General features: G+C 42.8%; 3 protein-coding genes and 1 long non-coding RNA gene across 7 annotated transcripts; 2 read left to right on the top strand and 2 right to left on the bottom strand.

The window, feature by feature from the left end:
* The first annotated feature begins 1601 nt into the window (after positions 1-1601).
* Positions 1602-18438, top strand: sptbn4a (spectrin, beta, non-erythrocytic 4a). 2 transcript variants are annotated; one of them, XM_077592594.1, is made up of 20 exons: positions 1602-2418; positions 2619-2773; positions 7091-7354; positions 7857-8090; positions 8230-8319; positions 8389-8667; positions 8753-8883; positions 9092-9296; positions 9524-9769; positions 10174-10308; positions 10376-10617; positions 11075-11213; positions 11342-11426; positions 12069-12280; positions 12584-13896; positions 14559-14619; positions 14700-14968; positions 15075-15245; positions 15345-15390; positions 15798-18438. In XM_077592594.1, the coding sequence occupies exons 2-20, from the start codon at positions 2651-2653 to the stop codon at positions 16092-16094; spliced, it is 4542 nt and encodes a 1513-aa protein (XP_077448720.1). In that variant the 5' UTR covers positions 1602-2418; positions 2619-2650; the 3' UTR covers positions 16095-18438. The 2 variants fall into 2 exon arrangements, with proteins under 2 accessions (XP_077448720.1, XP_077448718.1); XM_077592592.1 differs by having other exon boundaries at positions 1602-2350; positions 2468-2773.
* LOC144068244 (uncharacterized) lies at positions 17037-20065 on the bottom strand. Its single transcript, XR_013298140.1, has 3 exons — positions 20001-20065; positions 19766-19888; positions 17037-19505 (listed from the first exon to the last, which is right to left on the bottom strand). It is a non-coding gene; the product is annotated as an uncharacterized LOC144068244 (long non-coding RNA).
* A 44-nt stretch (positions 20066-20109) lies between these two features.
* Positions 20110-21443, bottom strand: LOC144068489 (SLAIN motif-containing protein-like). Its single transcript, XM_077593060.1, has 5 exons — positions 20917-21443; positions 20665-20801; positions 20472-20603; positions 20275-20367; positions 20110-20198 (listed from the first exon to the last, which is right to left on the bottom strand). Exons 1-5 carry the CDS (start codon positions 21225-21227, stop codon positions 20110-20112), a joined length of 762 nt encoding a protein of 253 aa, XP_077449186.1. The 5' UTR covers positions 21228-21443.
* Positions 21444-21927: 484 nt separating this feature from the next.
* Positions 21928-27989, top strand: slc6a7 (solute carrier family 6 member 7). Of its 3 annotated transcripts, XM_077593100.1 has the most exons (15): positions 21928-22137; positions 22955-23162; positions 23331-23462; positions 23551-23743; positions 24421-24559; positions 24645-24779; positions 24854-24957; positions 25051-25175; positions 25489-25601; positions 25680-25817; positions 25942-26041; positions 26122-26240; positions 26376-26549; positions 26844-27021; positions 27061-27989. In XM_077593100.1, the coding sequence occupies exons 1-14, from the start codon at positions 22081-22083 to the stop codon at positions 27006-27008; spliced, it is 1902 nt and encodes a 633-aa protein (XP_077449226.1). In that variant the 5' UTR covers positions 21928-22080; the 3' UTR covers positions 27009-27021; positions 27061-27989. The 3 variants fall into 3 exon arrangements, with proteins under 3 accessions (XP_077449226.1, XP_077449225.1, XP_077449227.1); XM_077593099.1 differs by having other exon boundaries at positions 26844-27989; XM_077593101.1 differs by lacking the exon at positions 25051-25175 and having other exon boundaries at positions 25489-25552; positions 26844-27989.
* The last annotated feature ends 5 nt before the right edge of the window (positions 27990-27994 follow it).

Consider the following 27994-nt stretch of genomic DNA (forward strand, 5'->3'; position numbering starts at 1 on the left):
AGTTATCATTAAAGGCTCCATTGACGATGCCGGAACACATGGTCAAGGTTAAGAGTGTGTTGGCTAGTTCCCATAGTGTTTAAAGTGGTGCCCCCTAACTGCAGGTGTAGTAGCAACTCACCGGGGCCATTCTTGGCGGAACTGCTTATTAGGATCGTCTCAATCAATGCATGTCAACGTGGGCAGGACAGTTTACATTCCACCCTTCAAATTTTTAATGATACACAAAATAAGGCCTTTGCTGAGTAGATTTATTCATCCTGTAACCAGATCTAATAAGAAGAGAAAATAATGTTTGGAGTAGACTCCCCCTAAAATGCATCGCTAATATTGCTTGTGCACTCACCCTGCCTTACCTGTCTCCCCTCTTCTCTTCCTTCTGGTAAGAATAGCCATATGAAGCTTGCAATGCTCCTTAGATTAAGTATATAAATATTTATTCAATCTATCATTATTCCCTCTTTTCTCTCTTTGTTTACCAAAACACAAAATCTGTTGTGATGTGAGGAATTATAATCTAGAAACAAGAACTAAAGTGCTCATTTCTTCCACTAGATGGTGATAGTAGTTCACAAGAGGTTCTTGGAATTACCTGACCTTAAATTATATGCTATTAAGTACTATAACATATTGCCAAATCACTCTCTGAATGTAATCCAGAGGCGGCGCTGGCTAAATTTGAGCCCTGGGATGATCCTCTAAGAACCCCCCTTCAAATTCCCAATTTACAAACATAATAATAAGAGATATAATAATATTAATGATTATCAAATACACGCTGAAATACAAATGTAGGTATTCTTTCATATAAGTTTAGCCCAAAAAATCAAAACAAAATTTGACCCAATAGAAGAGTAAAAATGTGCCAAGAGATAAAATTCAATGTATAATGCAACAACCCTGAGACACAAAAGTATAACAGAATACATTTAAATAATAAAATTATCTAGATAATTACCATTATCTGAAGTCAGTGCTTATACTGTAGCAAATGTTTTATAAGTATTTCACCCTTTTTACACTTGACATGAAATTAGGTTCTGGAAGATTGGGTTGAACCTAAAACTTGACTTTTCTGGCCATCTGTGATGCATATCATCAACAATAAGAAATTAGTCACAATAAGAAAAAAAATTGGGTAGTGTGAGTGCCTGGCACTGCTAGACTAGACTTCCACTAACTTGACGTTGAAACGAGGGATAAAGTGAAGATAACGTTTAAAAAAAATTCTTTTTAATGGGGGTGGGCACTCGTGCACCCCCAAATAAACTGCACCCTGCACAGTCACCCACATTGCCCATTGCAAAAACCGCCCTGCCTCCAATCAAAGTGGATTGGACGTCAATCACAGACAAACAGGACCACTCAATGCCCACCTTCCAATTGGAATGGATTTGTCATTCCCTTCCAGCGCCAATGGCGGCGAAAGAGTTAAAGCAGCCGAGATGTGCTGATCCAATTCAGTCAGCTGCACGCAAGCCCTCTCATTCACCGCTTTACAATGACCCCTCCTCCATCCCAAATCCTGCCGGCGCTCCCGAGTGCAGTCATTTCTAGTGCAGAGAAATGAAATGTCCCTGGTGACACCCAAGGATGACGCAGGCTCTTTCTTACGTTCGGTATCTCAGCGCCCCACCGCCATCTTTGCCCTCTTCCCCCGTTTTCCCCCCTTTGACGTGCCCTCTCGCCGCCTGCTTCCCATGCACTCTTGCATCTTCTCTATCCGCCCGTCCCTGCCGTCTCCTTCTCTCTGCTCTGGCACTGCAGTGCTGACTGCCATTGCACAGGCGCACGCGCACACACACACTCACACACACGCACGCGCAGCCGAGAGGCGAGGACTGCAGCAGCACGCGGTCGAGCCGCTCGGCAGGACGAGAAAGGCCAGCCCGGGCAAGAATGTCGCGTGGCGTCTCACGTCGGCATCGGTAACGATGCGTTTCAAGAGCCGATCGCTTGTGTTAACCGGCCTCCTCCGCACTGCCTCCGCATCTCCTTCTCCCTGCTCCTCCCACTCCAACTCTTCCTCCTCCTCCTCATCCTCCTCCCGTCTACTGCTTCACAAGCCAGGACTATAGATCGACCGGGACTAGCGTGCGCCGGATGATCGGGTTGGCTCCGGCTGAGAGATTGCTCTGGCGATGCTACAACAACGTCCTGGCCCGTTCCTGGATTTGAATTGACATTCGAGGCTAGGAGATACCTCGGCACCTGCCAGATTTGTCGGATGCCCGCCCGCCTAGCTCCTTCCCAGCATTGCCGTTGGCTCATTTCCTGTTTTTTGCTGGTTGTTTTTGCCTTTCGCGGCTAGCCGGCACTGCAGCATCAGGACCGCAAGAGCTCTCAAGTGGTAGGGCATGAGGACCCGGGGCGAGCCGAACCAAGGGCTCGAGTGCTTCCATTGCGACTACTGCTGAGGTGCTTATCTTGATTTTTTTATCCCCCCCCCCTTCTTCTTCTTCTTCAGAAAAAGATCCCGGTAGGGGTGGGCGGTGAGAGCACAGGTATCCGGGCCCCTGCAGAGGGCGGCTGGCGTGTACAAGCGAGCAGGACGTCCTGTGGGAGAGGGCCGGCACGGGCATTGGCCTCCTGATGGTGGCTATTTTTGTCTCCCCTAGCTGAGTGACTGGGACAGCGGGCGGAAGAGAAGATGCTTATGGCCCGAGACACGGCGCGAGATGAGGCTCAAAAGCTACACAGGAAGTGGCTGAAGCACCAGGCCTTCATGGCAGAACTGGCCCGGAACAAGGAATGGCTTGCCAAGATAGAACAGGTGAGTGGATGCGATGCAAGACTGAGAGGTCACGTAGATAGAGCAGGTGAGTCAGAGGGAGCGGGGAGCTACTCTGTGATCTTGTCTGAGTCGTCTTCTCGGCTAGGGAAAATTGGGAGAGCTGTCATCGTTGGCTTATGGCTGTTTCATTACTTGGCAAAGGAGGCTTCCTGGATAGCATTGTCAAGGTTATTCTCGGCGTGCTTTGCACATTCGCAAGTGACATGATCCCTTTTGCCTCCCCAGCAGCGATGTAAAGACTACAATTTCCTCGGCCCATCATTTAGCTTTGGGGGTGTCTTGAGGACCGCTGATCATACTCTACGATTAACGGGTCTCCCTTTCATTTTACTCTTCATGCAGGTTGATTGGAAAGCAAAACCTGCGTTACTAATTAACTTTGTTTTTATGTGATCCTGTCCTCTGCCTTGCTGTAGCCCAGGTGGGCTATTCACATGTAAATTAGCCCAGTGTGCTCTCAATGTTGTTTTTATCCAGAAAGACCATGTTCTAGTTTGTATATTTACTGCAGATGTCTAATTTTCTTTAGTTTTTTTTTTTAATTTGAGTGGTTAGCGCGTCGGCCTCACAGCTCTGGGGTCCTGGGTTCAAATCCAGGTCGGTCCACATATGTGGAGTTTGCATGTTCTCCGTGGGCTTGCATGGGTTTTCTCCGGGTACTCTGGATTCCTCCCACATTCCAAAAGCTTGCATGATTGGACACTCTAAATTTCCTCTAGGTATGAGTGTGAGAGTGAATGGTTGTACGTGTCCTCGTGCCCTGCAATCGGCTGTCCACCCATTTAGGGTGTCCACCGCCTCTGGCCCAAAGTCAGCTGGAGTAGGCTTCAGCACCCCCCACCACCCTAGTGAGGATAAAGCAGTTCAGAAAATAAATGAATGATATTGCCTTTAGTAATGTAACTCCTTCACATTCAATAATCCTTCTAAAACACACAAAAATCAGATAGGAAACGATAGCCTACTCTTATTTGTTGTCTTGCAAATAACAGAAACCTATATATAGGTCATTAAATCAGTTGCTGCCCACTTAATGCACAAATACAATTGACTGTAATGATCTTTATACATTAATTTACTGCTGTCTACACTATTAAATATTCATAAGATAGCTGTGTAACTAATAATATCCTTGCCTATTGAAAACAAGTCATACTACTCCTGTACCTAATGCATCGTATTAGTCATTTTAGCAGTTTATACAGGAAAATCATTTTATGTTTAAATTGTAGTTTGTATTAAATTTGCAATGTTGTCCTATAAAATATATCTCGTTTAAGGTGTGAATCAATGTCGCATGGAGAGATTTTTGGGCGGAAAAGTCCTGACTGGAGCAATGTGCTCGGCCATTGTGGCAACAGAGAATGTAAATTTTTAGCCTCATTTAATGAGCTGGTGATTACCACTGGCAACTTTAATCTGTCAGAAACCTTCCACACTTACAGAACATTATGTCTTCAAAACTATTGATAATACAGTATTTAAGCTTTCACTTTGCTGGTTTTCTGCTCCATATTCATCAACATAGGTAGTATACTAAGTGTTTATTAGTTAAGCTTAAAGATCAATGTCATGTTATTTATTTTTTATGTCCTTACAATATTTTCAAAATCATAGTAGCATGTTTGAGACCCCATAATCTAGTTGGTCCTGACAAATTGACCAACTAGATGTTTGAATACAGATGTGAATCAAGTGATATTTCCCACGGTTCTAAGATCACTTGTTCCGGCCAATCAATTTGAGATTGGTAAATGTTATTTGTACTGTGATGATGATTGTAAAAATACCGGGATTAAAGTTATACTTTTAGCTAAACATGGATGAGGATAAGCAATACAATACTGCGTGTAATTCCAATTCCCGATACTGGAAACGTGATGCCAATGTCGATACAAAACTGTTCAATGATCCTGTGTGAGGTTGTGGGAATCATCACAGATCTTGGTACAACATTTGCATATTCTCCTAAAGCATTCTTGGGCTTTCTCTTGGTAATCATTCGTCTTGGGTCAACTGAGGACTCTAAATTGCACCGTGGGTGTGAATCGGAGTGTCATTTTGTCTGTATTTATATATAGCAAAACCTTGGGTCTTCATCAGTACAATTAGAAGCATTGTTGCAACAGGATGTGGAAGTGTTAAGTTAAAGCAGTTATATATACTGTAGAATTTAAGATTAATATTTGCGGGGTTTTCATAGGGCATGGTGCTTCTTTGTTCCATGTTTGAATCAAAGCTGGCTGATATTTGACCTTCTTTTGGGTGTGTACTAGAATTTGCATACTAGACTATGTGGAGCTTATTTGAGTTGAATTTTCACTCATTGTGACGTAAACAATGTGTAACTTCTTTAGCCCGAGCTGCGATGAGCTACAGATTCAGTGAAGAGCGGTAGAAATGCTGAAAAACTATGGCTTTATATTTTATATCCGATATGTTTTTAGTGCTTTTATGCAGATTCAAACACTGGAATGATCGTTTTATTAAGAGGCTGCACCTATAAACATATTACAAGAGCTTTGCTAAGACCCAAATGCGTGATTAGTAGCAGATTTTGACCGTGTGGACTCTTCAGTTGAAATCGATTTATATTTTTAACAGAAAGCAAGTGGTCTTACATAACTCCAATTCCTTTGCTGGATCAGCGTTCAAGAAGTCTGCCCAGTTTAGTACAGTACGATGATGTAATGTGGGGGCCAGGACAACATTGTGAGCTGTCACTGCACCTGGCAAGATGTTGACTGGCTCTAACTTGGCAAAAAGGTTGAGCCACGGCCCAGCAAAGCCGCAGCCAGACAGATTCTATTCCACGAACCTTTGCTTGGCCTGCCTCCCTTCCTCTTGTACTCTGCCTTTCCTCATCCGCTGCTCTTCCCTTTCCACCACCCCCTCTCTGATTTCTCCTCTTGCCTGCCTCTGTGTGTCAGTAAAGCCAAGGGAGACGGCTTTCTGCTGGCTCTGCATTATGAGATGGAGAATGAAGCTGAGGGATGTGAGAGAGACAGAGAGAGAGAGAGACCCAGCACAAGCAAAAGTTGAACACAGAGGCTGAGCCAAGAGGAGAAATGCAGCACTGCACAGTGGAAGCCGTTAGAAAAGATAGTCCGGCCCTACAGCAAAATACGAGAAAACAGCCAAATTTGGAATGTGTTTGGTTATTTTTCCTGAAATTGTTTCATTTCTTTTTTTATAACTTTGAATTCTTTTCTGCACAGCTTCCGCACCATCATTTTCTTGCAAAGATAAACACTTGCCACTATGAAATGATACGCATGACTCTATCAAGATGAATGGGTATGTTTTCCAAGTCCGGAGGCCTTGGAATCATCGCACTCAATAATACAGTATTAGCTCATGATTTTAACAACAAGCAAAATGCAGTCGCTGAAATGGAAGCAACCGTAAAGCTCCTATTTTACTTACTGACTCCTGTGAATAAACTCATAAAAGAACAGGGGGTCAAATATTTCCATTTTTCCATTACCAATTTGGGAAACAATTCATATTCCTTTTTTTTTACACACAGACACTGAAAAAAAGAAAAATGCTCTCTTTTTTTTGTTTTCCTAAATTAGAAGAAGAAAAAAATGAAAGCTAAAGGTACATTAACTAAAAATGATAATCCATTCATGCATTTTCTTCTGTGCATGACATCTATCAAGCTCTGTGACGAACAATGAACCCCTGAGCAAGGAAAAGCACAGGTACAAGAGCAAATATACCATGCACGATTTGTAGGTCAGCCCGAGGCCCAACTTTGGCCCATTCTCTGCTTCTCAGCAAGCAATGTGTTGGCATTGAGCTGTCTTATGCCATGTTATTTTTGGCCGCGGATCTAACATTACATCCACTGCCAACTTTCTCTCCCCAGTCCAAACAATGACATATGCGTAGATCAAGGTGAGGCTCCTACGCAAATGGTGACCCAGGAAAGTTTGAGTGTCCACGTTATGCAACAACAACAAAAACATCCTTTCACACCCAATATATCGAGAAATATAGAAAAATGTTTATTCTGGCTGTCGTGTTTTTCATCTCTATATCCCATCTTAAGTGAGACAGCGCCTCCTCCCATAAGATCCATCCCTTGGAGCTATACCTGACATTAATGGAGTGTACAAGGAAGAAGCAAAGCCACTCAGCCAAGAAATGACAGTCTCGCGCCTAATGCATGTTTGTCAACTAAATAAGGCTATCACTGATAGCACTGATACAATCATTTATGTCCATCTCTGCTGTCATGTAGTGTTAGCGTGATCAGTTCTTCCTATAGTTCTGTTTTTATTCCCTTAGGAAGGCCAGGGGCTGATCCAGGAGAAGCCAGAGCTGCGCAGTGTTGTGCAGCAAAAGCTAGAGGAGATCAGGGAGTGTTGGTCCGACTTGGAGACCACCACCAAGGCCAAAGCTCGCCAGCTCTTTGAGAACAACAAGCCCGAGCCAGCGGTGAAGAGCTACTCAGACCTCGACAACCAGCTCTCCCACTTGGAGCGGCAGCCCCCCCAACTGGAACAGGCACATCATCTGCCCACATTCAATGAGCAGCTCCAGAAATTCCAGGCAAGTATAAAGGAAGAAATGGCCCACGCTAAATCAAACAGAAATATTTTCGGAACAGAATAAATCTTGTGTCGAAAGAAAAAATGGCAGCATTAAATTTATGCATAAATGTACAAAATACTTTCGCAAGAAAATAAATATTCATTCATTTTGAACGCTGCTTGTGCACATATGGGTTGCGGGGTGCTGGAGCCTATACCAGCTGAGTTATTTCTTTAGGATGGCGTCTGAAAATAGAGCGTTGAAAAAAGTGAGGAAAACAGCAATTAAGCAGAAAATAGTTTATTCATGATCACGATAGTAGCGCTGTCTGGACCCTTACTAGGCTTTTGGTTGTTAAAACAAAAGGACATAAGTGACCTGACTCGTGATTTGTTCAGTCTCAAGGTTCAAGGCTTTTAAATTACATATCCAGTGTTGTTGTTTTTTACTGACACAACTATGAAAGTTGACCAAAATGACTGCGCCTTGCCTAAAATGTCACTGCGTACTCTTGGCGCAGGCTATGGAGTCTCAGTTCGGGGACATTTACAAGGACGTGGAGGAACTGGGTGGCTTGCAGGGTGTCTGCCTTCCCCAACGAAGTCTGACCACGGGTGACAAGGATGCCGGCGAGCAGCCAGCTGTGGTTGAGACCCGCATCGTTCGTCTCATTGAGCCTTTGAAGGAGAGACGCCGCATCCTGCTGGCTTCAAAAGAGATGCATCAAGTGGCTCAAGACCTCGAGGATGAAATGGTCAGCTCATCATCTTCTCACCTTTTAATATTTGTTAGCGTTCCAATATGTATAGGGGAAGTATATGTGACCGAGGTCGTTTGCGACTATCCTATTTTGTTGTGCATTATACCGATAACCAATTCTGATGACTTTATAGCTCTGGATTCAAGAAAGACTTCCCCTGGCAACATGTAAGGAATATGGAAATAATCTCCAGAGTGTTCAGCAGCATGTAAAAAAGAACCAGGTGAGTTATCCGTGACGTCAATTCGAAGCGAAAAGCCCGCTCCGGGCTCACCTGAGATTGCTTCCTCAGACTCTCCAGCGGGAGCTAGCGGGGCGGCGGACTCGTGTCGAGGAGGTCCTGGACAGAGCTGGAATCATCGCCTCGTTGCGCACTCCTGAAGTAGAATTTGTGCGCGAAGGGGCTGGTCACGTGCGGCAGCTGTGGGAGGTTTTGCAACTTGAGCTGGAAAGGAGATCGGTCATGCTGGACGCCGCGCTGCAGGCTCAACAATACTACAGCGAGGCCGCCAAGGTGGAGTCCTGGTTGTCGACTCAGAAGCTCCAGCAGGCCAATGACGAAAAAGGCACGGTAGGGACAACTTGGACAGGCGCTTCCGTCGGAGGCCGACACTTGAGTTGAGCCGCTCGCTCACTTTTGCCCTTTTTTTTTCCAGGATGAGCCCAGCACACTGGAACTGTTGAAGACGCACTTGTCTCTGGAGCAAACAGTAGAAACATATGCAGAGACTGTGGGCATGCTGTCCCAGCAATGCCAGCAGTTGCTAGAGCTCGGACACCCGGAGAGGTGTGACACGATTCGTTTGACTTTCTCTTCACCTACCCACATAAAAAGTCTGCTTTTCTTGCCTTTGTCTCTGTCCTTTTGATTCTGCGAGGGTAGATGTCACCCGCATGTCATTCATAAATAAATCAATGAAGAGTGGACACACTATGTATCATTGTTTTTGTTTTTGTATTGTTTTTTTAATCGTTTTTTTTGTTCTCTTCCTCAGTGAGCAGCTGACTAAGCAGCAGTCCCACATAGACAGACTGTATGTGTCTCTGAAAGACATGGTGGAGCACCGAAAGATCAAGCTGGAGCAGCAGTACTGGCTTTATCAGCTCAACAAGGACGTAGAGGAATTAGAGAAATGGATCACTGAACGTGAGACGGTAGCGAGTTCTACCGATCTTGGCCAAGACCTGGAGCATGTTACGGTGAGAATTAGGATCATTGCACCTATAGTCCTTTATTTCACACGAGGGCTATCCAAACTATGGCCGCCACCCAGTTATTATTCGCCCGGCGTAAATGATGAAACTACATTTTGAGTTGAGTCTTTTCTCCAGATGATTTGATTGAGGTTTATTGTTGGGGTTTGTAGTGATCGATTCCCACTACAAGCTCAGGAATGTTAGGTTACGCGTTTACATTTTTTTTTCAGATGCTACAAGACAAGTTCATTAAATTTGCCAGCGAAACGAGCACCATTGGCCAGCAGCGGATGGAGCAGGTAAACAAAATGGTGAACGAAATGATCGACTGCGGTCATTCGGACGCGGCCACCATTGCCGAGTGGAAGGATGGCCTGAATGAATCCTGGGCCGATCTCCTGGAGTTGATAGAGACTCGCAGGCAGATGCTGGAGGCATCTAAGCAGCTTCACAAGTTCTTCACTGACTGCAAAGAGGTGCGTTCCCAACTACCTGTATTTAGACCGTTCCACCAGCTAGCCTAGTGTGCAGTGTAGAATATTTGCCAAAAAGAAGATTTTGGATCATTTGCAGGAAAAAAGTCCCTAGAAAACAAATGGTTCATGAAAATATTGGTCAAATCAATTGATCATGGATGAATTGTCAACTTGTTTTAATTCATGGCTGCAGCCCTAGATGGCAGACATAAGGGCCCTCTGAAAGAAACAAAAAATAAAAAGTACTCCCAGATTGACACCTCTCCTCCATAAAAATGTAGTGCATCATTATTGCGTATATATAACATTTGTCCTAAGACGATGCTCCTATTTCTGAAGCACATCACACACAAGCCTCCTATTTTCTGAATCACTGGTGATCATGACTCTGGTCGCCGTCGCAGGTCATGGCTCAGATCGCCGGAAAGAGCAAGCAGCTGCCTGAAGTGAGGGCGTGCCAAGCAAACATCACCAATCCAGCCACCCTGCAGAGACTAATGCACTCTTTTGAGCACGCCCTCCAGCTCCTAGTTACACAGGTAAGTGCTAGTATAATGTTCAAATCATTAATTCTTTCAGTAGTGAAGACATTTGGTGTGCTCTCAGGTACGACAGCTACAGGAGAACGCCGCGCAGCTGCTTACCATTTATGCTGGGGAGAAGGCCGAGGCCATTATGGTAAAAGAGCACCAAGTCATGGAGGCTTGGAAGGAGCTGTTGAGCTCTTGCGAGGCCAGCCGTGTGCATGTCACCTCGGTCACGGACAAGGTGCAGTTCTTCTCAGTCGTTCGGGAAAATCTCATGTGGATGGAGGGCATCATGGGCCAGATTGGTTGGGATGAACCTAGGTGAGCTGTCGTTTACACTTCATTTTAACATGCTTGTATCGAACCATGGGCCAATTTACACAACTCCAATTGTCACCCTTTTTTGATATTTAGCAGCTTCTGAGGAGGCAAAGTTGCAAAATTATTTTACAAACATAATTGGTTCTTGTCAAGTTGTAATCCACATTGGGGTCTGTCATGACAGCAGGGGTGTCTAAAGTTTTTCCAAACCAGGGCCGCTCTCTGAAAAATCGGATAATGTAACTTGAAAACGTTCCCTGCCGACCTAGTTCACAAAGCATGATAAACAAGGTCCTTTAACGCACATTTGAGATGAACTGAAAGAGAGAAAAAAATCCCAACTATTGCGTAATGAGGATTTATTGTCACAATATGTTTTTATTTGTACTGCAGCTCAAGTAATTGTATGATTTGCTTTCTCTAATCTGAAATTCTAAATATTACACTCTGGTTTTAGGGATTTGAAGGCATTGGAGGTCATGAATAAACAACACCAGGAGATCAAAGCCAAAATAGACGGCCGCAGCAAAACCATCCAGCAATGTGCAGATCTCGGCAAGATCCTTATAGCTGCTGGCAACTCCGCGTCGGACGAGGTCGGGCAAGCAAAATCATTCAATTACCTACTTGAATTTGAAAAATATGAATTTATTATTATTAATTATGCAAGTATGAGATAAATTGATATTAATCAATTGGGGTTTTGGGGGGGTCATGGCTCCAGATTAAAGAAAAATTGGAAAGCCTTCTGGCTAAACAGAAGGACCTTGTTGAGAAATGGGACAGGCACCAGGAACGGTTACAAAGCAGTGAGTAGCCTACCTCTACATCTTGATAAAATGCTATGTTCAATAAATTCAACTGAATCAATGTAACACTGGACTGAAATTATATTAATGCAGCCCTATAAAACATGGAATCACCAGTCCTAGTGGATGTCCTCATAGTTGTTTTATTGTATTAATAAATTATAGAGATGACAGAAACATTATTTACGGGCTAGAAGTCATACCAGCCAAAGAATACACAATGAAGAGGAAAAAAATATATTGTCACATTGAAATATATGTCCCAATTTTTATTTGATCATATATATATATATATATATATATATATATATATATATATATATATATATATATATATATATATATATATATACATATGTGTATATATATATGTATATATATGTATGTATATGTATATATATTTCATGCAACACGCTTATTTATTTACTAATTTATTACCTATTTATTTATGTCTAAAATGTCTTTTCCTCACCCTTTTGCTACTGTGACAGTGAAATTTCCCGAATACGGGATGAATAAAGTTATCTAGTCTAATCTAGTCTAATCTAATCTAATCTCAATATACTACGTCAAAGTAACAACAGTAAAATGGAGAACATCAGGCTCTATCGGCATCTGTTAACGGGAGGTTGTCCTCGACAGAGCACGAGAGGTTCCAGTTTGCCCAGGAGACGGTAAAAGCGGAAGCCTGGCTGAAGGCCAAGGAACCTCCCATCACCTCCAAGCAGCCAGAGGTGGGACCGTGCCAGGCCCAAACCGATGAGGTCGAGCAGCTCATCCTTCGCCACGAAGCCTTCCGCAAGGCTGCCGTAACCTGGAAAGAACGCTTCAGCTCTCTCCGCCAGCTTTCCGCTGTAAGCTTGACTGTAGCTAAAAGGTTTCAACACACAGAAAAAAAAATCTTGGGCAATCGAAGTGGCTCGGCAGGCCTGGGTCTTCCATCATTTTGCATCCTTGTGCCATTTCAAGGTGTCTCGTGATCCTTAATCTTACTCATTGCTTCTTCTTCCGTGGCAGTTGGAAAAGGAACAAGCCAATATTCCTCCATATTTTTGTGATTTCTTTTTTTTTTACTACAATTGTGTTGCGCTTATGGTTTTTGTTTAAGTTCTTTTGCCCTGCAAATGTGCATATAATAATCTGAAATCCTTTTTCAGGCTGAGAAGAAAAAAGAAGAAGACAAAAAGACCCCGCTTTTCAGCAGAAGGATGTTCCCGCTATCTTGTCTAACTCCGAGCGTTCCCTCGTTCAGTTCCACCCCGACTTACATGAGACAGATGGTGCATGCCCAAATCCAGCCCCCACCCTTACAGGAACCAGCTACCCCTCCCGCGACACAAAGATTGACCACCTCGCTGGCCGGCTACAACCCGATACTGAACGGATCGGGCTACCACGGGTTCGAGCAGCAGTGCGGCGGGAAGATGGCGAGCCCCTCATACCTTGGGATGAACCACCAGACCATTGGGGGTGGAAGTGACTCTGCTTTTTCAGTGCTGGCTTCCAACTGCGGAATACAGGACAATTCTACTTACCCCGGCTTAAACAATCAAACACCTGATGGTGCTGAGAGTTCTGCTTACTTTGGACTAAATTTGGGTTGCGTGAGTGGCTCTGGATATGCCATGCAAAGACACGCAGCCAGTGCCAGGTTAGGAAGTTCGGGGAACCTGGCACAGGAACAAAGCAGCGGAGTAATGGCAAACCCGGGGTTTCTTCAGCAGCAGAATATGGGAAGCTCTGGATATTTGACACAACCAAATATGGGAAGTTCTGGTTACTTGACGCAGCCTCAAAACATGGGGAGTTCAGGATACTTGGGACAGCAGCCCAATTTAGGGAGTTCGGGATATTTGGCGCCGCAGCCAAATTTGGGAAGTTCAGGCTATTTAGCTCAGAATTATCACGGTGGGGGTGGAATGGGTAGCTCGGGCTATCTGGCACAAAATCATTACAGCAGCGGAAGTCTAGGAAGTTCGGGTTACCTGGCACCGAGCGGCGGCATCATGGACCCGAAAATGGCGTACGCCTGGCAACATTTGAAAGCCGACTTCATGCATTCTGGGATCAATCATATCCACAAGGCTGTGAACCCCCTCCTAGAGGCCAGTCGAGCACAGCGAGAACAGTACGGCGATATTCCCATGGCGGACACGGCGGGGCCGGAGTCGGGACTGGACCTCCTCCACGGTCGGCTCCAGAGGGATCCCCGGGGGAGCCGCTCGGACCCTCAGATGGACCATCTCAGAAGAGAGAGGGAATACAAACTGGGCAGACAAACATCGAGCGAGCAGGAAATCCAGGCCAGGCTGAACGAGCTGCCGATGATTGTCCGTCAGGAGCGGTACCGGAGACGCCTGGAGAGGCAGTCGTCCAGCGAACAGGAAGGAGGTAGCAAACAGAGGCTGCAACGACAGGATTCCAGTGACCTGGAGGGCTCGGGTAAAGAGGGTTCCGACAAACGCTCGGGGTAAGAAGTATTTGAAAACCACCTTCGTTCTCACTTCACAAAATACACCCTTTCAGACAATGCAATATTTTCACAGGCGCTGCGACTGCACGCAAATGCAAAACAAATGCATTTTTATTTTCATACCACTGCAAGCTCCACCACACCCATTTAAGAATGTGGCAGTTTGCTCAGCGCAGAGCCAGGGATTACCTAGCCAGAGTGTGTCCTGCAGGGTACTGCTAGCAGATGGACAATTTCTGCCATCAAAAAGCAGGCCCGTATTCCCTACTGGCAACAATTTTGGTGGATTTAATCAGGGAAATGGGCAGGCAGATCTTGAGCTCTTCTTGGATGTCCAACGCATTCCAAATATAAAAGCAGCAGACATCAGACACTCTGAATGTTGATACCAAATTAGTTTATTTACCATCTTTTTTTGGACTCGCACCGGAATATAGTAAGTCATGCCACGCAAAGAATGCACACAATAGAGTGTACATCACATTTTTGAGGGGTGTTTCTTTTAAATGGATCAAAAACCAAGAAAAAACACTATAGGTTAAAGTAATAATAATAATATAAAATAGTATCATTTTTGGCATAGCCTACATTTTGTCTCTGGACAGTTGTCATTTATACAAGGGAATGTTTCTGTGCCTTTCCTTTTTCCATCATTGCAGGGAAAAGCGATCTACTATGGCAGAGATAGTAGAACAAGTCCAGGAGAGAGAAGCAGCACATGTAAGTCGTCTCTTACAGTGATTCAAATGCTGCGTGTCACGTCGAGCCTCTGAGACATTTTCTGAAAACTGCCCGGTCAGGCCAGAGGCGACCCATACCGACCTCCGAGCAGCCTCTCGGCTCCGGTGACACGCTTTGACGGCCGGCCTCGGGCTCGAGACCGACCCAAACCGAGGAGGAGGCCCCGGCCAAAAGAACCAGAGGAAAGTCGCCGCTCCCGATCGGCTCCGGCCACCGGAGCTCCGACCACACCCCAGCCACCGTCGCACTCGGCGCAAAACGAAGGATTCCTGTATCGCAAAAAGGCCACCACATCTGATCTCGAAGCCCAGCAGCGGAGCCCCACCAGGTAGAAACATGCATTTTCATTCAAAGAAGTGATAGTGATTAGCGATCTGTGTGAAACATTTCCAAAACATATTTTCCTCTGATTCGTTGCATGATTCCAATTCCAGCAAATCCTGGGTGAACGTCTATTGTGTGCTGAAAGAGGGCAAGCTGACCTTCTACAAGGACGCCAGGAACCACAACACAACATACAACGGGGAACCATCTGTCGACCTTTCTAACTACTCTTTTGATCCTTCTCTGGGATACAAGAAGAAGAAAAATGTCTTCATTCTTCAGTAAGATCGATTCCAAATGTGCTTTTTTTTAGGCATAATGACAACTTGAAATTTTTGCATGCTTGAGAAACTGATCATGACTGTTTTTCTTTCTCTCAGAATCAACGATGGAAATAGCTTATTAGTATTCCACGCAAAAGATGAGGTAAGACAATTTACCCATTTTCTGGATGCAGTAAATGAAACCGCTAGGCAAACACGTCCATGAATGGGACTTTTTCTATTTAGAAACTAATTATAGGGACAACATGTCATGTACTATTTGTAAACAGTGTTTTTTTTCGAAGTACAAGCACTGGTCACTTTAATACAAAATATTTTTACTGGAATAAAAAAAATCATTTTCTGAACCATTTATTCTTGCATATCTTGGAAAAAAAACTGCATCAAAAGTCAATATGTCAGTAAAACGGTCATGTGTTTGTAAGTGGTAATATGCAGTCCAAAATAAAAGCACTTCATTCTTAGAAAATCTCTGGTTGACCATCAGCGACAGCTAAAATTGTGCAAGCCGCAGAAAACAAACCATTTGGCCGTTGTTGTTCCCCGCAGGAGGATCTCAAGGCTTGGACATCCAACATCACCAACTGCATAACTGAGCACGAAGCCCTGGTTAAGTGGGACAAGCCCGGCACGTCGGGCCTGGACCCCGACCATTCCGAGAGGAAGGAAAGGTCCGAGGGCGACGCGGACGCCAGGTCGGAGCGATCGGAGCCGGTCGGCGAGGAGAGATCCGAGAAGGAGAGGTCCGAGAAAGGGGACGGCTCCGACAAGTTAGACACGTCCGAAATCGCCGACAAGCTGGAGGGTGGGGCGGGGGGCTCCAGCACCTCCGGGAAGAGCAAATGAAGAGTTCTGTTTTGACCACTGACCACTGGCGGTTGTACGAATGGGACGCATGCTTGCAGAGCCTCCATTACAGAGCCGGCCGGACGGGACTATTGTAACTCATCTCTCAGCCGACCTCCACTTCACCCAAAGCGGCGCATCGGCGCTCGCGCCGGGCCACCTTTCCAAGTGGGGGTCGTCATCGTTTAATCTCTCGGATTCATCTTTCTATGTTTCCGTGACCGATACCATGTCTGTCTGTCCGTCGGTCTAGACGCACCTGGAAAAGAGGTGAATGAGATATTCACAATCATTCAAAACTTTTGAAGCAATATACTTTTTTAAGTTAACCCTCTCTTGTAGCGAGAGACCAAATCGAATGAAATATCGAGTAGTTGCAAATGTGATTTGGTATGATTTTTCATCCCCAGTCATGCACCTTAGATGATTAAAAGCTACTAAATCTTGAGGACGTGTAATCCCACCACATGGTATTCATGGAATGCTGGTGTTATCCACCTAGTTTTTGTTTTTGGGATGTCGTTAAATATCCTTTTTTTTTTTTAAATAAAAAAAAATCCGTATCAAAAGAGGGAGCTGTCAAAGAAATGCTCACACTGACACTGTTTGACATGATGCCTTTGTACACAAAATCTAAACACTGCATGAAATCTAATAGCCTCTTAGTGCACTTGTTTGACTTTTTATGTTCTTGAAATCATTTGGGGAAATTGCAATAATTTAGCGCGTGGAACTATGTTACACTCACGGTTCACTACTCACAAAGTAGGGTTGTCTTCCATCCAAAGTTGTAAGTGACTCCTCCTTGATCTGCTATACGAATGACGAGGAAGTGCCCCCTATCAAAATCTTTGTTCTATAATTCACTTTCCCCACAGAATTTAACACACTGTCTGAAGAATTGTAAAAAGACCAAAAAAAAATCAAGTGAGAGAAAAGATCTGTCTACTGTTACATCTTTTATTTTCCGGTCCAGATTGTCAAATTCCAATAGCAAGTTCAAATGCAAAATCTGTTCTAAATCATGAATTGTATATACTTATCTTTGTATGTATATCAATAAACCCTGCGCTAATAAAACAGTACATTGAAGTGAAAAGGGTAAACGTAAAACATTTGTATTAATCCACTTAAGTAAAAAAAAAACATCACATTTAAAGGAAAATATGCAAATTAGAAGCCACTAACGAATTACTATGTAGCATATACATATAAATAAACCGATATCTAGTTGTATGAGCCACTTTCACCAGGGAAGAGCAACAGGAAATACAAATATGCTTGTATTTTTATATTCCTAGTACTTTTCCTCTATTGGCCAACAGCCCAAATAAGACCATCTAGCAGATTGAGTTGTCAGTGTGTTTGTGAGGTGTGTGTTAAATGTATGTATTCTCAAAACATGTAAATCAAGAAATTATTGACGGTGAGCACAGCCGACATACTGTTTGTCGGCCACGTGTTTTTTCTTTTTCTTTGACATGTCCGACAACATAAATGTGAATATCAATGTGGCCATTTTGACACAACGTGCATCGATTCCTGAAAACAAGTGATCTACTCTGCAGCTACGACTGGAGGCATTATGTAAAATGTCATGATCACATTTGTCATCGTTGCACCTTGACTAGTATATAAATACCATTTAAACAGTCTTCCTTTTTTTTTCGTCAACGCCAAAAGATACTTTCCAATTCAGCAGTAACGGGTTGCCCACGTGAGGAATGTAGTGACAACGTGCTGTGTTCTTTTGCAGCCTTCAACGATTCAAACAAGAAAAGACGAGGGACCGTATTTTATGATGTGAATGTTATTTTTCTGTCACTGGTTGAACATAAGTGCCATGTCTTGCGGTTCGATGAAAGAGCACGAAAGAAGGCTGGTGAGCAGCGAATTGAACTGGAAATAAAAGCTGTCGTTGCAATCTCGTCACAGCCACAATCGTTTACTCAATGACACGGGAGCCACAATACTTTCAAGCGGATGTACTCATGTATGCTCTCCACATCTTTTACCGAGCACGCTAGGGACTTCTTTTTTTTCTTCTTCTTCTTCTTCCTCCACCATGTTTTCAACGACACTACTAAAAGAGACAGCACAAACTGTGCCTGAAGAAAAAAATAATGCAAACTTTGTTTCCTTCATTGATGGTCTTAAGTGTGTATGTCTTTGTTACTTTACATTCAAACCTGCTGCTAAGACATTAATAAACCTCCGAACTTGCTGATGCTAAAGTGACATTGAATTGATGTTTGATGTATTTTGTATGATTTGCTGTTCAACTGGCGTAACGCGTTTAATTTTTTAAGACGGTGTGTACGTGAAAGCCGTTCTGACTCAAAACTTAATTACAAACCAGTGAACCTTCCAATAGAAAAAGAGGACAAAGAAAAAAAAGGAATTTAATATAACAAAAATTTGCATAGCATCTGCAACTGGAGTCAGACATAAGAATGGCCAACGCCCAGGCATTTATCGTGTTTGATAAATTGTAATGAAAAAAGCAAAATTTGCATTTTCTGGTGTGTAACAGTGCTGAAAAGCCGACAAAGATTTTTTGCAAAACGGTATTTTCAGTTGGACATTTATCAGTGATAGCAGCCATGTCTGATCAAATTGAAATATTCCAGATTTCCTGTTCTTCCTCATGATGATGGCATTAATACTCAAAATCACGTACACCTGTGCTTGATTTCATCAGTGTGCATGTGTTTAGGTATAACTGACGACAGAAAACGGCTGCACTCATAAATGGTCTATTTTTTTTCATATTTAAACATTTAAATATTTGTTTGTATCACCAGAGGCCTCAGAAATGGGCGCATTGCATACTTCCATAGTTTGAACAACCATGTTACCTGTTACATAATGGTCATGAAAAAATTGAATTTTGCATTTAATTTACAGATTCCTGCGGTTGCCTAAATACCAAGCCGGCGCTAAGCTTGTTGCCAAATGCTGTTTTGTTTTGATGTCAACCTACACGTCACCAAACATTGAAGTCAAACAAGTTCCCGTTCACTGAATGTTAAGTAATATAATTTATTCACGTCACTGTACATAACTACGTCAATCTCCTAACATTAAAGCAGTAGTAGTTCTGTGTCTATATGTCGCCAAAAGTCTCAGCCTGTGAAACCAAACAAATTTGCTAGAATGTAAAAATAAGCAAGAAAACGGCATTGATGGCTGCTGAGGCCATTCACCTTCTCGCAGATGCTGCATTGCTTCCCCAAGCTGCAGAAGTTGACCTCTCGGGTGACGCATATACACAAGAGTTAACAGACAGATATCTCTTGGCACAGTGAGGTATTCTGCCAGGACTAAGAGACTGAGACCTCTGCACTTCCTTTGTTTTGTGGACCGACGAGCCTCTCATCCAGTGCGACCAGTCGCTGGAGTTCGCGGAAGCTTTCGCAAGAAGTGGAGATTTTTCATGTTACTTCAAAATTGCATACACAATTACAAAAAAAAATGGAAAACACTATCAGTCACATTTGTTTGATGGTCTAGTATGAGCATATAAAAGCAACATTTTTTAAATCTATTTTTAGGACATTTAGTTAGTAGCAAGGTTTCCTTCAGTTCTAAATCAAAATCCAGACGTGATAGGTGGGCACAAAATTATGAAGCTGAGTGTGGTTCTAGTTTGTGAGGTTATTTCTCCAAACCTGATGAAAGATCTGTGTTTGATGTTTGATGAACAAGCGGGCAGTCTTCTGTATCCAAACTTCGGCTGTTCCGAAGAGCTTGGAGGGAACGAAGGCTGGTCCGTAAGGGGGACTCTGCCCTGGCTGCGAGGTGTGTCATATTCATAATACACATACATTGTATCATTATCATGAAAATGTGATATCAAATCCTTAAAAGGGATCAATCTAAATTAAATGCGGATGTTAATCTTACCTCCATTTTGGGCTCTTTTGAGCAACTTGAACTGGGTGACTTGCTGGCGGAGTCTTACCTGCGGCAACAAACGAGCATGTCAATGTGAATATACTTCCTTTAGGCTGAATCAAAAGTGTGTGTAAAGTCTCACTTGTGGCTCTGGACTTTTTATCCCTGTAACTCGGGCAGGCATGGTGATGTAGTCCTGTCGTAAACCTGCAGGATGAACAACCCATAGACTCACAATGTAAACGTCTGATATTGAATATGAAATATATCGTGGTAGACTTACTGTCCTCTTGTATGCGGGCCATGAGGTGAACATCTGCAATGTCCTGCAATTTGTAGTTGGTAGTTATGGACTCACAGGCCCGACCGCTGTTGCCTGTTTAAAAAATGCATTGTTAATTAAGTCTGTGAATGATTATATTTCAGTGCCTTTGATGGCGATTGACATCCGGTCCATTTATGCAATTCAGGTGCCATTACCAAAGCTTTTGGAGGAGTCGTGTTTCCTATCGGCAGGTCTTTCGTCAATGAAAGGGTCCACAGATGCACCGCCACTGTGACTCTGCACTGCTGGATATTTGCAAATGGCGCTTCTGTAGGGATTTCTGGATTCTGTAGAGATAAAGGTATGATTCGTTGATGGGGTCAGATTTCCATTGTTTGTGTAGCTTACTTTGATTGAGTTTGTTCAAAAGTAAACGGCACGATGCCTCTGTCTCGGGGGTCGGATTATCTAGGATGCGGCGACACCATTTCAATGGCGACTCGGGGTTGGCTGACATAATGTGCTTTTTAGGAGACTCATATAGCCTGTGAAAAAAATCAGCTCATTCAATAAGGAACAACCTATGGCTAAAAATGTTTCATTCTATGCTTAGATTTTGATAGAATAGAAAATAGAATAGGACATTTGAATTGTACCTACCAGCTCTCGTCATCCTCAACCTCATCCTTGAGTTCAAGAATCTCCACTAAATCAAAAACAGTATTTGTTTCTGGGTCTTTTTCGTTTTTGTCATTTAGTATCCTCGCATCCTCGACACTGGGAGCCACTTGAGAATGAGGTCCAAACTTTAAATAATCAAGTCTCATCCTCGCCTCTTTAGCAAAAGACCGAGAAGTTTCGCTGGGTTGCGGATCTGACATTCCCTCCTCCTGGAAAAAAGCCTGTCGTGAACTCAGGTCGTGGTCAAATTCCAGACTCCACTCGCGTGTTCTTGCGTCTTGGACGTCCATTTCTTGAAGACAATGTGTCCACGGTGAGCCACGTTTAGAAATGGTGAGGTTCAGTCAAAAAGCGGCAACCCACTCCACGGCTTCAATCTACTGACCCCGATTTCTTGGGAAGGGCTGTTAATTATAGAGCTGCAACAGATTGGATGGATTTAGAAAAGCATGACAAGATTACACGGATTTAAAGTGCTGGCGACTTCCTAACGACAAGTGAAAAGGGTCAATACAATTTTAAAAAAAATCAAAGAATAATAGTTTTGTATTCCTCAACACAAACAGGAGGGATTTGTGGCTGCAACATTTTTTTTTTCAAATAAACATGTTTGCCATACTTGAAAACAACAATCTTGATTGCTTTTTGTTGTTATTTTTCTTCAAATAAAAATAATTGTAGGAAATACAATAAAAGAGGAAATTATTGCAGTTTTATACAGGATGTTTTAATAAGGGCGGATGAGTGTTTAGCGTGTCAGCCTCACAGCTCTGGGGTCCTGGGTTCAAATCCAGCTGGGATAGGCTCCAGCACCCTCCGGGATCCTAGTGAGGATAAAGCGGTTCAGAAAATGAGATGAGATGAGGCAATACCTTCAGAAAGTGTGTTTGAGATTATTTTTTTTTAAAAGAGATAATCTGACGTCATAACAAATAAGGAGGAGTGGCTTCTCTTCTCCACCTGCCTCCCTTAGCCCCGCCCCCGGCTTGTTTCCGTGTCTTTGTATTAGTAAACTGCCAAGCATCATTTAACCTACAGCATATATAGTCTGCGAAAGTGCGCCGGGTTTATTAGTTTCCAGAATCCCATGTAACCAGTAATCTAACACTCATATTCCATTCGTGCTGGCGGATAGAATTCGAGATGATGGACGACAGCCGCAAAGGTGAACTTGGAAGCCTCAGTTTTAACATCACTCAGGTAGTCTTAAAATTTCAATTCCTGCCTCTAATTATAGGTTCAACTTGAGTTTTCGGAAACCTGTTGACTAGTTCGAATCAGGAGTTTCGGAGTGAAGAATGAGTAGATATGAAGTTGCCAAACCTGTCCTTCCACTTTTTGCCATAGGCAAAACCGTTGCGTTTCGATCGATAAATTAACGCTGCGTTATTGTGCGCTTTTTCACTGTTTTGTCTCGTCTGTTCCTACTGGTTGCCCAGGTATTACACGGGATCATGTTTCTTTCTCCTTAACTACCTGGAATGCACATAATTCTATGCAAGATAGGTCCATGGTTTATTGTTTATGGAGAGCAGTTAGCAGGTCTGCCTCACATTTGAGATATTCTGGGTTCGAACCTCGGATCGGATCCGTAGTCAGTTAGCACCATCGTGTTTTTGGATCCTGTAAATAAAACCATCTGGGAAATATGTCTTTCTATGTCTACTTCTCTTTAGAAACTAACCATCGCAATTGAGCATCATGTAATATTTGTAAACAAAGCATTTCTGGACTTTAATAATATGCGCATCGTTTCGGCATGGGCTCATAATCAGAAAAACATCTTGGGAAAAAATAGGAAGTCAAAAAGTCATCTCTACTGTGAACCTATTGATTATTTTAATTTTCATTTTAAATAATCATCATTTTGTTTTTATACTTCATATATCTATATATGTATATACTGAAGTGATGGCTCACCCAATATTTGTGTTTACAAACCAAGTAGTTCAGCACTGTTGTGAAATTTTTTATGTTAACTGAATTTTTAAGTATTTATTCTGTCATTTCCTTTTAGAATTCAGTTGAATCGAATGGACATTGTCAAAATGGCCACACAGCCGCACCACAGCTCCAATCCCAAACTCACAGTCCAGTCCCAAATGATATCGTCTCCAGGGGCCAATGGGGCGGAAAGTACGAGTTCCTGCTTTCTTGCCTGGGATACTGCGTAGGTTTAGGCAACGTGTGGCGGTTTCCTTACCTTTGCTATCGCAATGGAGGAGGTAAGCAGAGTCGAGCATGTTTGCATGGATCAGTGTGTCTTGTTTGCACATTTTTAACATCTATTAGAGCACATCGAACTCTGCTATGTATCTCATGCAATGGGTCCTATTGGACTGAGCATATTATGTTGTCACTGACCACTGCTTATTTTCTTGCTACTCTTCCAGGTGTATTTCTAATCCCTTACTTCATCATGCTGTTTGTTACGGGTGTTCCACTCTTCCTCATGGAGCTTTGTCTCGGCCAATACGGAGCGGCCGGCCCCATCACCGTATGGAAATGCTGCCCTCTGCTTAAAGGTCTTGACCCCCTGTTCTGTGGCGGTTAGTCCCCTAAATACACAGAAAATCAATTCCCAAGCATGTATTTTTTTGTTTGGTCTTTCAGGCATCGGCATTGGGATGCTCTGTGTGGCCGTGCTGGTGTCTCTGTACTACAATGTGATTATAGCGTGGACTTTTTATTACCTGGGTAGCTCATTCCAGAGCCCGCTGCCTTGGTCATGTGACGCCGTTGCCAATGCCGCCATCTGCAATGGATCGAGCGGGGAAAGCCGCAGTCCCTCAGAGATCTTTTGGAAGTAAGTGCACTCGTGGTGTATATCTAAGTTTGAAATACAAACATGGGACTACACTTGGGTGAGAGTTCACTCTTGATAGAATAATAACCTTTGCTTTTCTGGGAAGAAACTAATGTCCTTTTGATGCTTATCGAAGGTGTTTTCAAATTCCACTCAATTTGGTCATGCATTGCTCATAAATAAATATTTGCTCATATCTCGATGTTAGCAGCTTTGTGAGGGACAGGAGAATTTAATTCTCTTTCATTAGAAGGTAGAAGCGGTACACTTACCCTAAATTTTTCCAATGTTTTGACACATGCAAGTTCCACAATAGCCGCACTCGGATTAATAGTTTTTATTTTGGTTTGGTTGCTTTTTCTGTTAAGGTTTTTTTTTTTATTCATCAAGTTTACTTCTGTATTAGAGCCGATTTACAGCTATCTTTTGTAAGACATTAAAAGTGATCTCTCTGGCTGCTAGCTCATGTTTTGTGAATTAACATCAAAGCATTGTTTTGTGGTTCCTAAATTGGTCACAAATTATATCGTCTTTAATCGTGAATAATGAACTGCGCTCACTCACTACTCTCTAAAAAGGCATATTTGATTGACAGCCAACAATTAAGCATGGTATGGCAGTGCCTTGCCTTCTTTTATATAAAGCATTTTTTTCTTTCCTCTTATGTTCTTTGTTAGCGAGCGTGTTCTGGGCGTGGTAAACAGCGAGGGCCTCCACGACCCGGGTCAAGTTCGTATGCCGCTGGCTTTGTGCCTCCTAGCCGCCTGGATTATCGTCTTCCTGTGTATGATCAAAGGCATCCACAGTGCTGGCAAGGTCACTAAATTGCAAATTCTCCCCAAAATGCATCTTCTTCACATGGTTTCTTACCGTTTAATTCATTGTCCCTGTTTGTTTTTAGGTGGTTTATGTCACGGCTACATTCCCGTACTTTGTACTCATAGTTTTGATCATCAGAGGTGCTACGCTCGAAGGTTCTCTTCAGGGCATCGCTTTCTACCTCACACCAGACTGGAGACGAATAACCAACGCACAGGTCCTGATTTCAGCTTGCCATCGGATCCGGTTGCATTTAAAAAAATAACTCCAATGTATTTTTCCTGCTCAAAGGTGTGGAATGATGCGGCTTCGCAGATCTTCTACTCACTAGGCATCGGAGTTGGAGGAGTGCTTTCCATGGCCTCTTATAATAAATTTGACAACAATGTCATCAGGTGAGTCACTTCTGAGTGCAGCATGTACATGGAAATTCTGTTTTTTGTGTTTTTTTAGGGTGGGGGTCTAAATCTTGGTTCTTATGATTTTAGGGACACGATAATTATCACCTCTGGAAACTGCCTCTCCAGCTTTTTTGCAGGATTTGCTATATTCTCAGTCCTGGGCCACATGGCCTGGAGGAGAGGGGTGGCAGTTGCAGACGTGGCAGTGTCTGGTAAGGGTTAAATTAGAATGAAGTTGCCTTCATGGCACACAGTTTGTGAATTAGTGCAATATTAGAAACGCCAACGACGGAAAAGCTCATCTCGCAGTTGAGTAAGACAGGCAATTGAGTTAATTGGATTGAATACCTATGTTGATGAATATTATGTTATGCAAATGTATTACACAATGCGGCACTTGAAAAGAATCCGCCTCTCTGTTTTAATTTGTGCCAAGTATTTTTAAATGACACCTTTTCATTCTGATAGTTGACAATATTCAAATGACATTTCAGTAATCTGTTTTTCGTTTTGACTTGGACGCAGGTCCGGGACTAGCTTTTGTGGCTTACCCAGAGGCCCTTGCTCTACTCCCAGGTTCGGCGATCTGGTCAGTTCTCTTCTTCTTGATGCTCTTTATGCTAGGGATCGACACACTTGTAAGACTGCGCAACACCTCCTGATATTTATTTCCCATTGTACCTTGCTACACATGCTGTATTATCCTCTCTCATCAGTTTGGCAACATTGAGGGAATAACCACCGCTGTGTTAGATGAGTTTCCGCAACTGCGTAGGAACGCCAAGCACAAGTCCTTGTTTCTGGCTGGGCTCTGTTTTTGCTTCTACTTGATGGGTCTTCTGTTAGTCACTGACGTAGGTTATGAATTTGTATTTATTGAAACTCATGCACTCCGCGACCCTGGTGAGGATAAAGCGGTTCAGAAGATGAAATGAGATAAACTCATGCAACTGTTGTCTGCATTCACCGTCTTCATAGGGTGGCATTTACTGGGTCACTCTAATCGACTCCTTCAGCACTAGTTTCGGCCTCATCATCATCACCCTCTTCATGTGCACTGGCGTCTCCTTCTTCTATGGTAGTTTGACTTGCTTCCCCATCTACAAGTCGTGTTCGTTGGAGAAACGTGTGTTCAATAAAACTGTTTTTCTTTCTCAGGGGTCAACCAGTTTTGCCAGGACATCATCGACATGATCCGTCACTGTCCTCCTTGGTGCAGCAAAGTTTTGCTTTACTTCAAAGCATGCTGGGTATTCTTTACTCCATTTCTTCTCTTGGTGAGTGAACACACACACACACAAGCAATTCTTGTATGCTTGTTGGCCTTGAATTTATCTCTAAGGAAATCATTTGAAATACTGTTTCCTAATTATTTTAAGTTGAAATTATTCTTTGTTTGGTTGCGGTCGTAGTTCATCCTGACCTACATCTTCATGGAAATGTATAACACCTCTCTCAACTACGGTGACTATGTGTACCCTCGCTGGGGGAAAGCATTGGGGGTGTGTATGGGTACCACCTGCTGTATGCAGATCGTCATCTGGGCCATCGTAGCCATCTACAAGGAGACTGGAACGCTGAAAGAAGTCAGTATCATAAGTAGGATTGCAACATTTTAATGGTCGACTAGTTATCGATTAGTTTTGCGACACATTGACTCACATAGAAATCAAATGATCTCCTGTTTTATTACTCTGTCTCATATTTTAGCCGGAAATAGCAGAAGCAAAAACCGCACTGAGAATATTATGTAATTATGTAAGATTGTTTTGTATTAATGACAAAGTTTTCATCAACGACTACGAACATCCGACGACCATCACTGATGATTTTTTTCCGGTAAGTATTGTGACACGCCGTCTGCTTCTTACTACCTTCAGCGTTTCTGCAAATCCATTCGACCGCTCAACTCCTGGAGGACGAATAACGGCGCGGGGGGCACGGAGGGGAACGTGAATGCAGAGAGGGTGAACGGTCTATTCACGGTGACGCTCACCAACATGGACTTCAACGCCATGACATGGGAGGAAGGGAGAGGCTTGTGATGTTGTGAGTTACAAATCACCAAGAAAGATAATAGCAGACTATTTTATTGATAAATCCCTGGAAATATGACTTTATTAACTCTTTAGCTGCCTTTAGTGGAAGTGTATGAACACACCCCTGCAGGATGGTATTAATCAAGCGAGCAGTGCGACCTCTACTGGTGTAGTTGTTACCAACAGGGCACTTGGTATTGCACTAGCAGCAATTGCTGCTTTATTCATGCTGAGTTTTCAAAAATAGTATTAATAATGTTTTATTTTTATAAACTGTTGGCTCCTAAATATGTAACTTATTCTGTATATTGAAACCGGTCATTATTACATGAGCTTTCCCTATTAAAGTCCAAATGAAGTTCCAAAATATTGCCACAAATTGACATCCAACAAGTATTCTTTCCAAAATGGAACAACAAAGTACGATAAATGGACATCGTATATACACTAGCTGTTAGAATAACCGTACAAATTGCCAAAATATATTTATTTCAATGTAGTTTATATATGTAATTTATGATTTATTTAAGCATACCTGTTGTATAGGAATGTTTTTAATTATAGAAATGGTTGAATGTCAATTTGTTTTGGCTATTTTGCATTAACTGTGTTTATAAATGTTCATTTCCATTGTGCGATCTATATTCATGAAAATTGTGGTGTTTCTTTTAGAAGTTATATTTTATCACAGCTAATTAATTGCCTTAAATAAAAATGCCTAGCTGTAAGAAAATTGGTCATTTTGCCTCAGATGAATTTGAAATGTATTTCTGCGTTATTTACACAATTTGTGTTAATATCTTGCTGTTTTATTTATTATTATTTTTTCTATCCTTGTCACATTTAAATGTTGTGACCTTTGTGACCATTGATGGTCTTTTCACGAGCGTTTTTTTGGGCCTGGAACTCAGCCCCTTTCTTTATTTTTAGCCTTTTCCACACGTTTGTTTATTCCTTGATAATAAAAACTTATAATTAAAAACTTCACTTTG

This window comes from Stigmatopora argus, chromosome 22, assembly GCF_051989625.1.
Source record: "Stigmatopora argus isolate UIUO_Sarg chromosome 22, RoL_Sarg_1.0, whole genome shotgun sequence".
Classification (NCBI taxonomy): Eukaryota; Metazoa; Chordata; class Actinopteri; order Syngnathiformes; family Syngnathidae; genus Stigmatopora; species Stigmatopora argus.